The following is a 12,128-nucleotide window of genomic DNA, read 5'->3' on the forward strand; positions in this document are numbered from 1 at the left end:
GCTGGAATTATAGCAGTTGGTGCATCATTATCATTCAGAGCGTTTAGTTAATGCATTATTACTTTAGTAATTTATTAAATTTGAAAATCAAATATCAAACTGATTGTAGTATCTGCCACCCAACAGGTATGATTAGATTGGGTAAGGGCACCCAGCAGGAACTGCACCAAAAGCAGGTATTTTTATGGAAAGAGTGCCATCGTGTGGGAAGCTCCTGCGGCACACAAGTCTATAGCACTGCCCACGCGCTGTGCACACTTGCAGGAAACCTCCCTTCCTCATCATGTTTGTCATGGAATTTCAATCAAAGTACAATTTTCCTTTCTGAAAATGTGCTACAAAAATAGGAATTTTCATAACTAGGCACAGGTTGGTAGTGTTAAATCTTTTCCGTATGCTAACTACTACTTTGGTTCCACAAACAGATGAATTCAGAAACAAAGCATTTTCTAAGTCTAATAGAAGCAGGATCTCCCTTTTTCTTTGTATGAAGTTAATATAGATAGATATTTATGCTCTTATAATTTCTCTTGATACGTGTTTTATCTTTCAACATCTGTTTTCAGCTGCAGTTTTACAAGGCTTCATTATAAGCTTTCAATTTCTCAAGCTTTTCCATGTAATGATGCAATTACTATCCCGGGTTTCTGCTTTTTTCTTATGTTTTCCTTTAAATAATTGAACTTATATGTTACATCCATAAAGAAAATTGCCAATAATTAGCAGCAGTACAATTAGGAATAAATCTCTGTTAAGGAACAAGCTAAAGTTCAGTGTCTTTATGCAAATGCCTATTGTTGAAAAGATGTCTTGTGTAATCAGGAATTACACTGACAAGTGAAGAATCATTTAATTAATGAGGATAGAGCAATCATTTGGATGGTTCATTCTATTACTGACTGAATAAAAGAGAGAAAATAGCCCTACTCAGGGATTAGAGCTGCTGCTAGAAGAAATAAGCCCTGCAATGTTGTTCTGTTACTGCCTTATGTAGATAGTACAGTAATTCCTAAATATAACAACACATCTGCCAATTTGGGTGGGGCATTGAAAATTAATCTTCTATTACTCCACGAGAACCTATACAAAAGGGTTCTGTTTAGGCTGACTATCTGCTGCTCCTGCTAACCTGACAGACTGGAATATTTGAGCCAAAAGCCTCACGTAAGTCCTAATGCAGAATCCCAGGCCAGCAAGAACCAGAATTAGGGTGACATATCTGTAAGCACTGTATGCCGTGATAGAGAGTAGCACATGGACTGTGTTTGCAGTATCAAAGCTGTAATTATGGTGGGAAAAGACCTCCAGAGGTCTCCAGCCCTCTGCTCAAAGAAGGTTCAGTCAGGTCAGGTTGCTCTGGGCCTTGTCCAGTGGGCCTTTGAGTATTGCCAGGGATGGAGATGATGCAAAGTCTTTGTTCTAGTGTTTGACCACTCCCATTTTCCTTTTATCTAGTCGGAATTGCTCATGTTCCTGTTTGTCCTAGTTGCATCTCTCCCTGTGACTGGGTCTGACTCCAGCTTCTCTACGTGCTCCCAGTAGGCAGCTGTAGGCAGCAATGACAGCAATAGCACGTATGATCCTTGTGCCTCCAAAGCTCCTCTGAACATGGATATCTCATAACAGCTATTCTGTCTCTTGCAACAGAACAGAGACTACTCCCATATTTATCTTATCCCTGCCTCCTCAGGAAGCTTTGGGATGGGGCTTCTCTAAGGTGGCATTCGGTTTGGGAAAATTCAAAATATGGCCCAGGCAACTCTGACCTTGTTCACCATTCTCCAGGGCTAGACCTTCAGTGATGCGCTGTCAGCAGGCATTGCACAGAATTAGTACCAATTCTTATAAACACAAAGCTATGTAAACAAGGTGATCCTGGGATCTCCAAATGTACATGTATCACCTCTAGTCTGTTCCTCAAGGGTGCTGTTCCCTTGGTACAGCACAGAGGTGGACAAGCAGTTACCTTCTGAACAGGTCAGGATCTCAGCCACGGGATGTACTACCAGGTAGGAAGCAGAAACTCACTCCAGAGCTGTGCTGGTGTTTAAGCCACTGATGGCTGCCTGAAGTCTCCTATTCCTGGTAGGGCTGCAAGTATAGGATTGTTTGGATGTGCCATATAAAATTTAGTGGCTTCATTGACATGACTACGTGTTCATGTGGCATTAGAGATCATAGGATTGTCTAGGTTGGAAGGGACCTCCAAGATCGAGTCCAACTATTAACCTAACACTGTCAAAGCCAGCACTAAACCATGTCCATAATCACGACATCTACCCATCTTTTAAATACCTCCAGGGATTGTGATTCCACCACTTCCCTGGGAAGCCTGTTCGATAATCCCTTCAGTGAAGAAATTTTTCCTAATATCCAATCTAAACCTTCCCTGGTGCAACTTGAGAGCATTTTCTCTTGTCCTATCACTTTGGACTGGGAAGAAGAGACTTCTCCTATTCTCCAGGCTAAATAACCCCAGCTCCCTTAGCTGTATAGAGCAGTTGCCCTATGCTTCTGAGGTATACTTGAACTTCCTCTCATAATACTGTATTTTTCCCAAGGATGCGGTAGACCACTGCATGTAGTTATTATGGCAGCTCTGAGTCAGTGGGACAGCTTTTCTTCCCCCTTCAATGCAGTACAGCCTCTGATAGCAACATCCCAGACCTCTACTGGTTTGTGTGCACTTCTGTTTTTTTGCATGCTGTGTCAAATGATTGCACAAGTAATTGCTTGCCTTCCAGCACTGAAATGAAAAACAAATGTATTACATTTATTATTTTAAAGTGTAATCATTGAATTTTTTATTTTGGGTAACCAGATGCACCCAGCTGCTATTCTGGTTACTTCTGGATGGTTTAAAAAAAAAAAAAAAAAAAAACACTCTCCTCAGAAATAAATTAACTATATATGAAAATCTTCTGCCAAACAAAATTCTCATTTCTCAAAACGTTTATCCCTTAGGAAATCTAGCTAAATATGCTGGCCTTGCGAGCTGCCTGGTAAATCTTTAGCAGTGGTCTGGGTACATAAGTTCATGGACAAGTGAGTTCTGCAGCAAAGAACCTTCCTACGGAAAATGTTTACCAGCAGGTCACACACTCCCATTGAGCAAGACTAGTTTAGGACTTTACTGACTGTAACTAGTACAGTTCTGCTCTCTCTCCAAAGCAGCGACTAGGTAAACTGATAAAGATCAGCTTACAGTAAGGTAATGTGTATTCTGTGGTACAACTGAGCTGTACTTTCTTTTTTTTTTTATTAATATGCAAAATATATATAGTCAAATACCTAATGCACTACAAAAGTCAATTGACATAGTCTGTAGAGAAAACAGTTAAGAAAATACTGTATTTACTATATACCTAATACACTTTTAAGAAAATATTTGAAAGTAAAGTATTTTCATTAAGGGTCTTAAAAGAAGGAAAGAGAGACTTGTGTGTGCTTTCCTGTATCTCGAGTGGAGCATAGACTGAGGACATGCTGGGTCTTACAGGCAACCCCCTATTCTGGCTTTCTTTTCTGGCTAAATCTGGACTCGAGCTGCTTGGCTTTCCGAGACACATGGGAAGGTTGCAAACAGTCAGATTACAGCCTCATGCTCTCAGGTGCCACCTCCACTGCCCCACTGTAACCCCTGACTCTCTGCTTTCTCCTCAAGGATTTTGGAGCTGCAGCAGAATGGCGACATGGACATACTGAAGCATAAGTGGTGGCCGAAGAATGGTCAATGTGATCTATACTCATCTGTGGATACCAAACAGAAAGGAGGTGCCCTGGACATAAAAAGTTTTGCAGGTGTTTTCTGCATCCTCGCTGCTGGGATTGTCCTATCCTGTTTCATTGCAATGTTGGAAACGTGGTGGAATAAAAGGAAAGGCTCCCGGGTTCCATCAAAAGAGGTATTAGACCCTCCATTTCTCCTGGGGAATTTTCAAGCACCCTAAAGATTGCTGCCTTGACCTTATAAGATTAGAGAGGGTGGGGAATCAAATTCAGAAAAGTTTCCTTAGCTTGCTGATTTTTTTTAAGGTAAATGTTGTTCCTCAAAAAATCTCCTTATCTATTATCTCTAGAAAAGTTTGAATGAAAAAAAACCAGTATATTGATGATGTATAGATATGCAACTATTCTGAGTAAACCACAACTGTTACTTGTAGAATAGTACATTATTAATACATCAATATTTAGTTCATTATTCCCACTGGTGAGAGCTAATTCTCACCAGTAAGTTCAAAGGTTTCTTGGCTGCTTCTTGAAAAATATATCCCCTAAGCTCAGTGGCTGAGTCGTTCAAAATAGATTTGCAAACTTTAGCCCCTTAATCAATGGTTAGCTTCTTAAATAAGCTTGTTCCCGTTTTCAGAAACGTTGACCTCTTGAGACGTCCGTGAACTTTGGTTCTTTTTGTTTAATCTAAAGTCCAGGGAATTACATTAGATCTTTCAGATTCAGGCCAGACTTATTTCCAAAATCTACTACAGACTTATTTCCAATATCTACTATAGACTTGTTTGCAAAGCAGGTGTTTGCTTCTACACCTGCCTGTGTAATGCGTCTCTTTCCATGGCAATCCACCTGTCCCTCTACCAGCCATCTGAGCTGTATGCGGTCCTGTAACAAATTTCTTACCTTCATAATTAATTCTTTAGCTCTACAATATACTAGAAAAACAAAACAAAACAAAAAATTTATTAAAATGTATTTGGCAGCGATGCCCAAAGCTGAACCTAAATATGAGCTTTAATGTAGCGCTATCAATTATAGCTTTTCTGTCTGTGTAGCTTAGACACATCTGTGTAGCTTGTGGGGTATTGCTGTTAATTTGTGTGCAGTGGTCTCACCTTCTCTGCAGTTTCTCCATTGTGTTTATTTCTGCTAATCTAATGCTGTGTAATCAGGCAGGATTAATTACACTACCTAATTAGACAGCATTGGCTCTGATGTTAGAATACATTTAATCTTTTCTTGCTTGTTTTCATTCCCAAGCTTTTTTTTTTTTTGTTCAAGATCTGGACCGGACCATTATTAAAAGAAAAAAAAGAATCTCTAGTCTTTAAATTGGTTTTCTCAGGAATGGAAACCATATAGTTTCACTGGGTAAATTATTTTAAAAAACTAAAATTTACTTGATTATTGTTTACCCAAACTTTTAGAACTTCATCCTTCATATTTATCTGGTGCAAAACATAAAAATAAATAACAAATTAAAAGAAAAAAATAACATGGATTTTTTTTTATATATAACTACAAAATTTCCGATTTCAATTTTCAAATGCAGAGAAATTTGTGTGTATACTTTCCACAAATGGTATAATTTGGCCTCCTTGATCTTTGTTACGTGGTCATTAGCTTAGCATTAAAAATTGCATCTCAACACTAAATTGAAAAGCTTGGCTCAAAATTGAGTTTGTCGTGGACGTATGTGCTGAATGTCCCCGCTATTCTGGATGTGAGGGTCATTCAGCAAAGAAATACATCTTAACTAACTTTCTTAAAATTCATTTTAGCTTCCATGAAATCCATTGGCTCTTCCAGGCCACTAGTCCAGAGTCGGGGGTCAGATTGGGCCAGTTTGTGGTCAGCAAGCCAACCCTTTTTCCTGGTGGCTGCCATCTTGTGCTCCAGAATGCAAGCATTTATACTGAAAAAAAATTGTCTTATGGTTGCGAAGATAACATTTCAGTCGCGTACCAGAAGTTATCCATTCAATGATGTCTGCCTGAGTCTGCAGACAGCCTTAAACGGTAGCTCTGAGAGAAGTATGAACCGCCCCAGTAATCTCAATGGGATGTTGACTCTGAAGCCTGATGATAATTTAAATGTGAAAACTGCTGAATATTTCACTACTGATCACACAAGAGAGAAGAGGAAAGATCATATTATGGAGATATGCACAATCTTACTGTGAGTGGGTCTCATTTTGGTGTATCGATTGGGTGGAGATCGGGTTGTGGGCTAAGCATGGGAGAATATCACCACTTCTATATTTTCACTGGTCTGACCCTAGCCCCAAATGCATCTCTGTAAGAGAAGAAAGAGGAGTATTTTGAGTAACTTATAGAGGCTCAGAAGTGACGAAATTCCAATCCTTTCTCGATTGGCATTTTAAATTACAAGGTGTTTGTATGTTTTTTTCAAAATTTAAAACAAACAAACAAAAAACACAAAACAAAATAACAAAAAAAAAAAAAGGAAAAATATTTAGGACTGTCCCTCAGAGACATAGTCATGACTTGCACACACTAATAGAGCCTCTGTTTATTTCTTTAGCTTCCGATGTGGCCCCAGTTCTCCTGCATCCATATGCAGCTCCAAAGTTTCTAGGAGAGAGCGTTTGGTGAATGCGTTTGGTTTTGGTGTCACCTGTGTGGTTGTTATGTGCATCCATGTCTATGTCCACGTGTGAATAAACTCTAGACAGAAAGCTAAGTCCGAGAAATGAGCACTGCATTTTTTCCCTCCCGTGACGAGCCCGAACCAAAGCCTCTGTGGCCAGCGATCGTCCAGTTCCTGGGAGATCCCTGATGCCCTGTTCCGTGCCCCTTTCCCCCCGGTTTGTCCCCCTGTCCCTGCCCTCGGAGGGTACAATCCTGGAGGGGAGCTGGCCTCTCAGCCTCCTTCCAGTCAGGCTCTGTGTTCGGCGTGGTACCAGTGCAAATATTTGGTGATCCGTTTTGCTAAGTAGATGAACTCCTGCAGTTTGTTCTAGGTGTGGACTTTTTCAGAGTGCTTGACTTCATTCCTAGACAAAGGAGGGATCTCAAGCCCATTCGGTATACTAGGAGTTTTGCCATTGATTCAGGGAGCTCTGGATCAAGCCAGTCATTGAATTGCAGTAATCAAGGCTGGAAGTCATCAGTGCACATCTATCGGCTGCCTAATTATCCTCTGTGAGGTCCTAGAGTGTGAGATATTTCTAGTGGCCTGGAAGAGCCAGTAGATTTCACAGAGATTAAGGTAAATTTTAAGGTTAGTTGAAATCAATTTTTATTCTGAATGAGCTGCACTACCCAGACTGAGGGAATACCCCTGTACGTGTATATTTAATGTTGCTTTGAATTAAGCTTTGCAGTTCAGTAGAAATATCTATGTACAATACAGGTGATTTATTGTGTCACCCAGGCCTTTCTCCTCTTTTTTTTTAACTTCTGTGCATTTAAATTTGTGATTATAACAAACAAACCTGCTTAACTGAGTTCTTTGGGAGGAGAGATTTAAGAAGGAAAAGGGACAGAGGTAAGAGGAGGGATGATGTATTATAATAGATACCCCAGGCCACCTGTCTCTTCTCACCCACAAGAGTGTAATTCCATCAGAACCAATGGAATTGCTTCTTTGTAGGTAAGGGGAGAATGAATCCCTCTTTTGGCATTGTAATTTGAAATTGCCCAGTGCACTCCTTTCTGTGTGATGTCAGCGAGTCACCAGTGCTTGGATTTTTGTCTGGAAGTTCATCTTTTCTATGCCAGAATTTATATTATAAAAGTAAAAAGCTACCTGAGATGTTTTTAGCCCTTCCTAAGCCCTGAGAGGATGACATAGACGGCAGCCTGATCCCTCAGAGCCTCCCATGTTGACATTCAAACTCAGTCCTCATTGCAGAGTTGAAGAACTGGCAACATCCCAGGCATTTGAGATGATGCTTTGCTTTCATGGCACAAAATTTACTGCTATTCAGCTGTTGCTAGTCCAACACACCTAGCTCCGAGCCTGGCTTTTCCTGACAAAAACCAACCGGTAGCACTTGGAGATTTGTTGTTGGGATTCAGGGTTTGAGGGTAGCTGTGGTGTAAGGGTCTGCCTCCATTTGGCTTGCCCCACCAAGCTTCAGGCGAGGTGGGTGTTTGCTGGTGACACTCAGAAGTGCCATCAGCCAACAGCCAGATGTAGTTAATTGTGCGTTGTGCTTCCCGAGCAGTCCTGATCGCACTGTGAAGCTTCAACACAGCACAAAGAGCGATGGTGAGCAGTGCCTCTTGTTTTTCTCCTTCCCCAGGATGACAAGGAGATCGACCTGGAGCACCTCCACAGGCGCGTGAATAGCCTCTGCACAGACGACGACAGTCCCCATAAACAGTTCTCCACCTCTTCGATTGACTTGACCCCGCTGGACATTGACACTTTACCCACACGTCAGGCACTGGAGCAAATCAGTGACTTCAGAAACACTCACATCACCACAACCACCTTCATACCAGAACAGATCCAGACTCTGAGCCGCACGCTGTCTGCTAAAGCCGCTTCAGGTTTCTCCTTTGGCAGCGTGCCCGACCACCGAACTGGCCCTTTCAGGCACAGGGCACCCAACGGTGGCTTTTTCAGAAGCCCCATCAAAACAATGTCATCTATCCCTTACCAACCAACTCCTACTCTGGGGCTGAATATCGGTAGCGACCCAGACCGAGGCACCTCTATCTGAGCATCAGACCAAGTTTCTTCACTGATTCTTTTTTAGGACTCCCTTTGCAAGGAGCAGCTGTAATATTGTGGGACTAACATGGATGTAACCTCTTTTCTTTTCCTTATCTTTTGGTTTTGAGGTTTGTTTTAGTTTGTTTGGGAGTTATTTTCTGTTTGGATTTTTTGTCCTTTTTTTTAATTTTATTCAAGAATCAGGATTATTAGTAACAACTCTTCCTCCTCCTCTTCTCTGCTTTCTCAGTCTGGTCTCCTCTGTCTCCCCTTATTCTCTTTACTACTTGAATCACTTATTCTTGGTTTATCACCATGTTAGGTCTTGGTTACTTGAGGCTTTTCATATACTTTAAATATAGGAAACGTGCAGCAATTCACGCATAGAAAAACCCTGAGGATTACTTTACAGAAGGGCATTTGCTCCTCCTCGCACACCGCCTTTTTTTACTATAATTGCAATAACTTAAATCCTTTTCATGTATTCTGCTGCATCCAGTCAGTGCTCCACTGCTGTGTCCTTTTAACTGTGGACCAAAGGCAAACCCTGCAGTCTAAAAAACTTTAAAATTAAAAAAAAAAAGGCAAAAATGAAAAAAATGAAAAAAAAATGAAAGCAAAACAAGTGAAGTTTAAAGATCATTCAGGCCCCGTAATACAAGAATGCAATTTTGTAGGATTACAAAAAGCCATTACTATGCCAGTAAAGACTACAGTTAAATCTACTTTTGCACTGCAACAGTGCATATGACCTTTATGTGATTGTACAGTGTTAAAAGTTTTTCTTATGTACAGTAAACTGTATCATATGGCAGGAGCCTCTGTTGTGTTAAATAAATTAGTATCTCATACATATATATATACATATATACACACACATATGTATATATATATACATGTATATATAGCTATAAAATGGCAGCCGTTGCTATTGCAATTCATTTAATAAAGCTTTAGTAAAAATGTGTTGTATACAGGAAAGATGTACAGTGCAGGGGGTCTTTTCATTTAGAAAAGACAGGTTGCTTTAATGTTATTCTGACTTGCATCGTTTGCCAACAGAGCATATTTTATACTTTTTTATTAGAACATCCGGGGCAATTTAATGTTTGTACCTAGATGTAACTCCTTTGGTTAGGTTTTGCATTGGCTATTGAGCATTCTATAAGGCTAACCTTGATAATTTTACTTTTAATTAATTAGACAAATGGAACTCTCTCTTAGGTATACCACGTTCATGAACAACTAATATAGCTCTAGAGAAGTTTAAACATAGATCAAAGGTCAATAAATTATTTTCCAAATCAGTACAGTTGATCAATACAATAATGGTGTTAGTAGAGGAAAAAAAAAGCCCTCGAGAAATACGGATGTGGCCTTAATTATGATCATGTGTTATTCTAAGGAAAAAAAAAATGAACAGACACTCATTTTAACCCTTTATATGTTAAGTTAGATTTAGAGGAGCTATGCATTTTTTACATTAGTGCCAACTGTATAGAACAAGAGAAAGAACAGCAGTGAGAGCAAAACCAGTGCCCACTTTGGCACCAGCTTTTTAAAGTAACACTGTTACCTGTTAGAAACGTAGGAAGAGCTTTCAATTTGTAATCCTTAAAACTAAAAATGCGGTTAAGTAGAAAGCAAGCAGTTTATCTTGTGAGTTTTTTGGTTTGGTTTTGTTTTTAATGCAACCATACACTTATTTTAACCTAACTCATTCTTTGGCTAGGATTAATAGGAATCAGCCTATGTGATTTGCTTTAGGATAAATTAAAAGGTATATTCTTCAGATCTATTCTATTTTGATGCTAATTCTGTTCTGGGGGAGCATCTTGTACTGTCACTGTTTTTTGTACTAAATCTTCAAATATTGTCTACTGTGTAAGGCAGAACAAATTCTTATCGTGCAAAAGGCCATTTTGTTTCCAGGGTAGCAAGTGTCTAAAAGCATGCACAACTTGCTTCCTTCTTGTAACATTCATGAACTCATCCACACTTCTGAGTAAAATAAAAAATAAAAAAAAAAAAGAAAATTTCTTTCAAACAAGCTATGTAGGGACATACCAGATGTTGCAGTGATTTTAGCTATTAAAAAAACCTGTTAACCATGTACAATATTTAAAATAGGCCTATTTTGATGTGTTGCCTATTATACAGATATACAAAACACTTTTTGAAGGCCTCAGTTACAAGTGGCAGAGCTTTCTGTGTATAATTTGTCTAAATAATTTGTCTAATAAAATTGTTTTCTAAACCTGTGTTTCCTCTTGTTTAACTGCTGCGTGAGTGCTGTGGGAGTTTCAGTCTGTGGCGAAGTGTCCACTGGTGAAGGTTTTTGCCACGCCGCTACTGAAAGGGATTTAGCCCATGAATGGGATGAGCTCACCGGGCTGCCATGAGTCAGCTGAGTGTAGAGCATCCATGGAAATCACCAAGGTTCACTATGTGTGTCAGAGTCAGGCTTAGATTTCAGAAAACATTGTCCCAGTTTGAAGCAAAATCACGACACATATATAGACAGAATTTTTGAGAATGATTTTAGAGTTCATTGGCACTGACATCTAAGGGATGTGATTTGTAGAAATACTGCATCGCACGTCCATGATTTTAGTATCATTTAGGAATTTTCTTGGAACATGGTCATTATTTTTATAGAATCCTGTTCTGCCATCTTTATTTGCAGAAGTCAGGTTGCTCTGGTACTGGACATACACTGCCTTTAGGTTTGACAAGTTTTAGCGTGAGAGAATTTAGCCTGTATTTCATTATGGCCTTCTCAATCCTTCAGTTTCATTAACATGTTAAACTTAATGGCCTAGTCATTAGTAAGTCATGCAGGATGTACTGCAATCAGTCACGATGCTTTCACTTGCAACATCCAAGTTTTCCCTACTGGCTTTTTACATTCAGTATATTTCTTTCACTGAATAATATTTTTGACCTCCCACAATATTATATTAATCTTAGGCATTTGGGAGATTTCATTTTGTAGTTTCAAAAATACACTGGAAGAAGTCCTCAATTCATTGCTACATTAAAATAAAGTGAATCCAGATAAGAGAAAAAAACTAAAGAGATTATTGAAAGTGACTTGAGGTTAAAATTTAAAGGTACCTATGGACTAATGCATTCAGTACATCAGTGGGCACTAAATGACTAGCAACAGGATGCTAGAATCTTTTCTAATCTGGCTACTTTTATTATTTCACAAAAATAAGCCAAGAGACAAACTCTACATATTATCACTGAGGGAAACTGAGGCACAGACCCTACAAGCCCTCATGCACATTACAGTGTGTCTCGTAGGGGTTCTCTTAGCCACAAAGATGCTTGCATGATCAGGGTCCTAATTTTAGGCTGTTCCTGATCTGTAACATAACCACAACCTCTTGGAAAGTGCCATCCTGCTGGTATCATAAATCATTCATTTTAATATAGGCATTGTCCCTGTCACTTATGCTCACCAACATACCTCTCTAGAGCTAGGTACTTTCACAGGTACTACCTACATACTCTTTATAACAGGCTAAATTAAGGCATGTGAAACTTCTCTTCCCTTTCTTTAAATAAAAAGCCAATGAAGTAATAGTGTTAAAGACCATCAAGTGTCTGCTGCATATAAAGATGAGTTGTTTGCACGGTGATTCCAGTCATAGAACCATTTTGATGTAGCAGCTACAAACAAAAAGCTAGCAGTGGAAGAGAAT

The 12,128-nt window shown here is 39.4% G+C and overlaps 1 protein-coding gene across 2 annotated transcripts in view; it reads left to right on the forward strand.

Annotated features, from left to right (window-relative positions):
- Positions 1 to 8,425, forward strand: part of GRID2 (glutamate receptor, ionotropic, delta 2) — a 730,075-nt gene extending 721,650 nt beyond the window's left edge. Inside the window, exons 15-16 of one of the 2 annotated variants that reach the window (XM_014942655.1) lie at positions 3,665 to 3,905; positions 8,003 to 8,425. In XM_014942655.1, coding sequence (XP_014798141.1) covers positions 3,665 to 3,905; positions 8,003 to 8,425 — 664 coding nt within the window. Of the gene's footprint in view, positions 1 to 3,664; positions 3,906 to 5,513; positions 7,031 to 8,002 lie in introns of those variants that run through there. The other variant, XM_014942664.1, reaches the window with a different exon arrangement.
- Positions 8,426 to 12,128: the final 3,703 nt, after the last annotated feature.

Source organism: Calidris pugnax, unplaced genomic scaffold (genome assembly GCF_001431845.1).
Source record: "Calidris pugnax isolate Ruff unplaced genomic scaffold, ASM143184v1 scaffold15, whole genome shotgun sequence".
Taxonomy (NCBI): domain Eukaryota; kingdom Metazoa; phylum Chordata; class Aves; order Charadriiformes; family Scolopacidae; genus Calidris; species Calidris pugnax.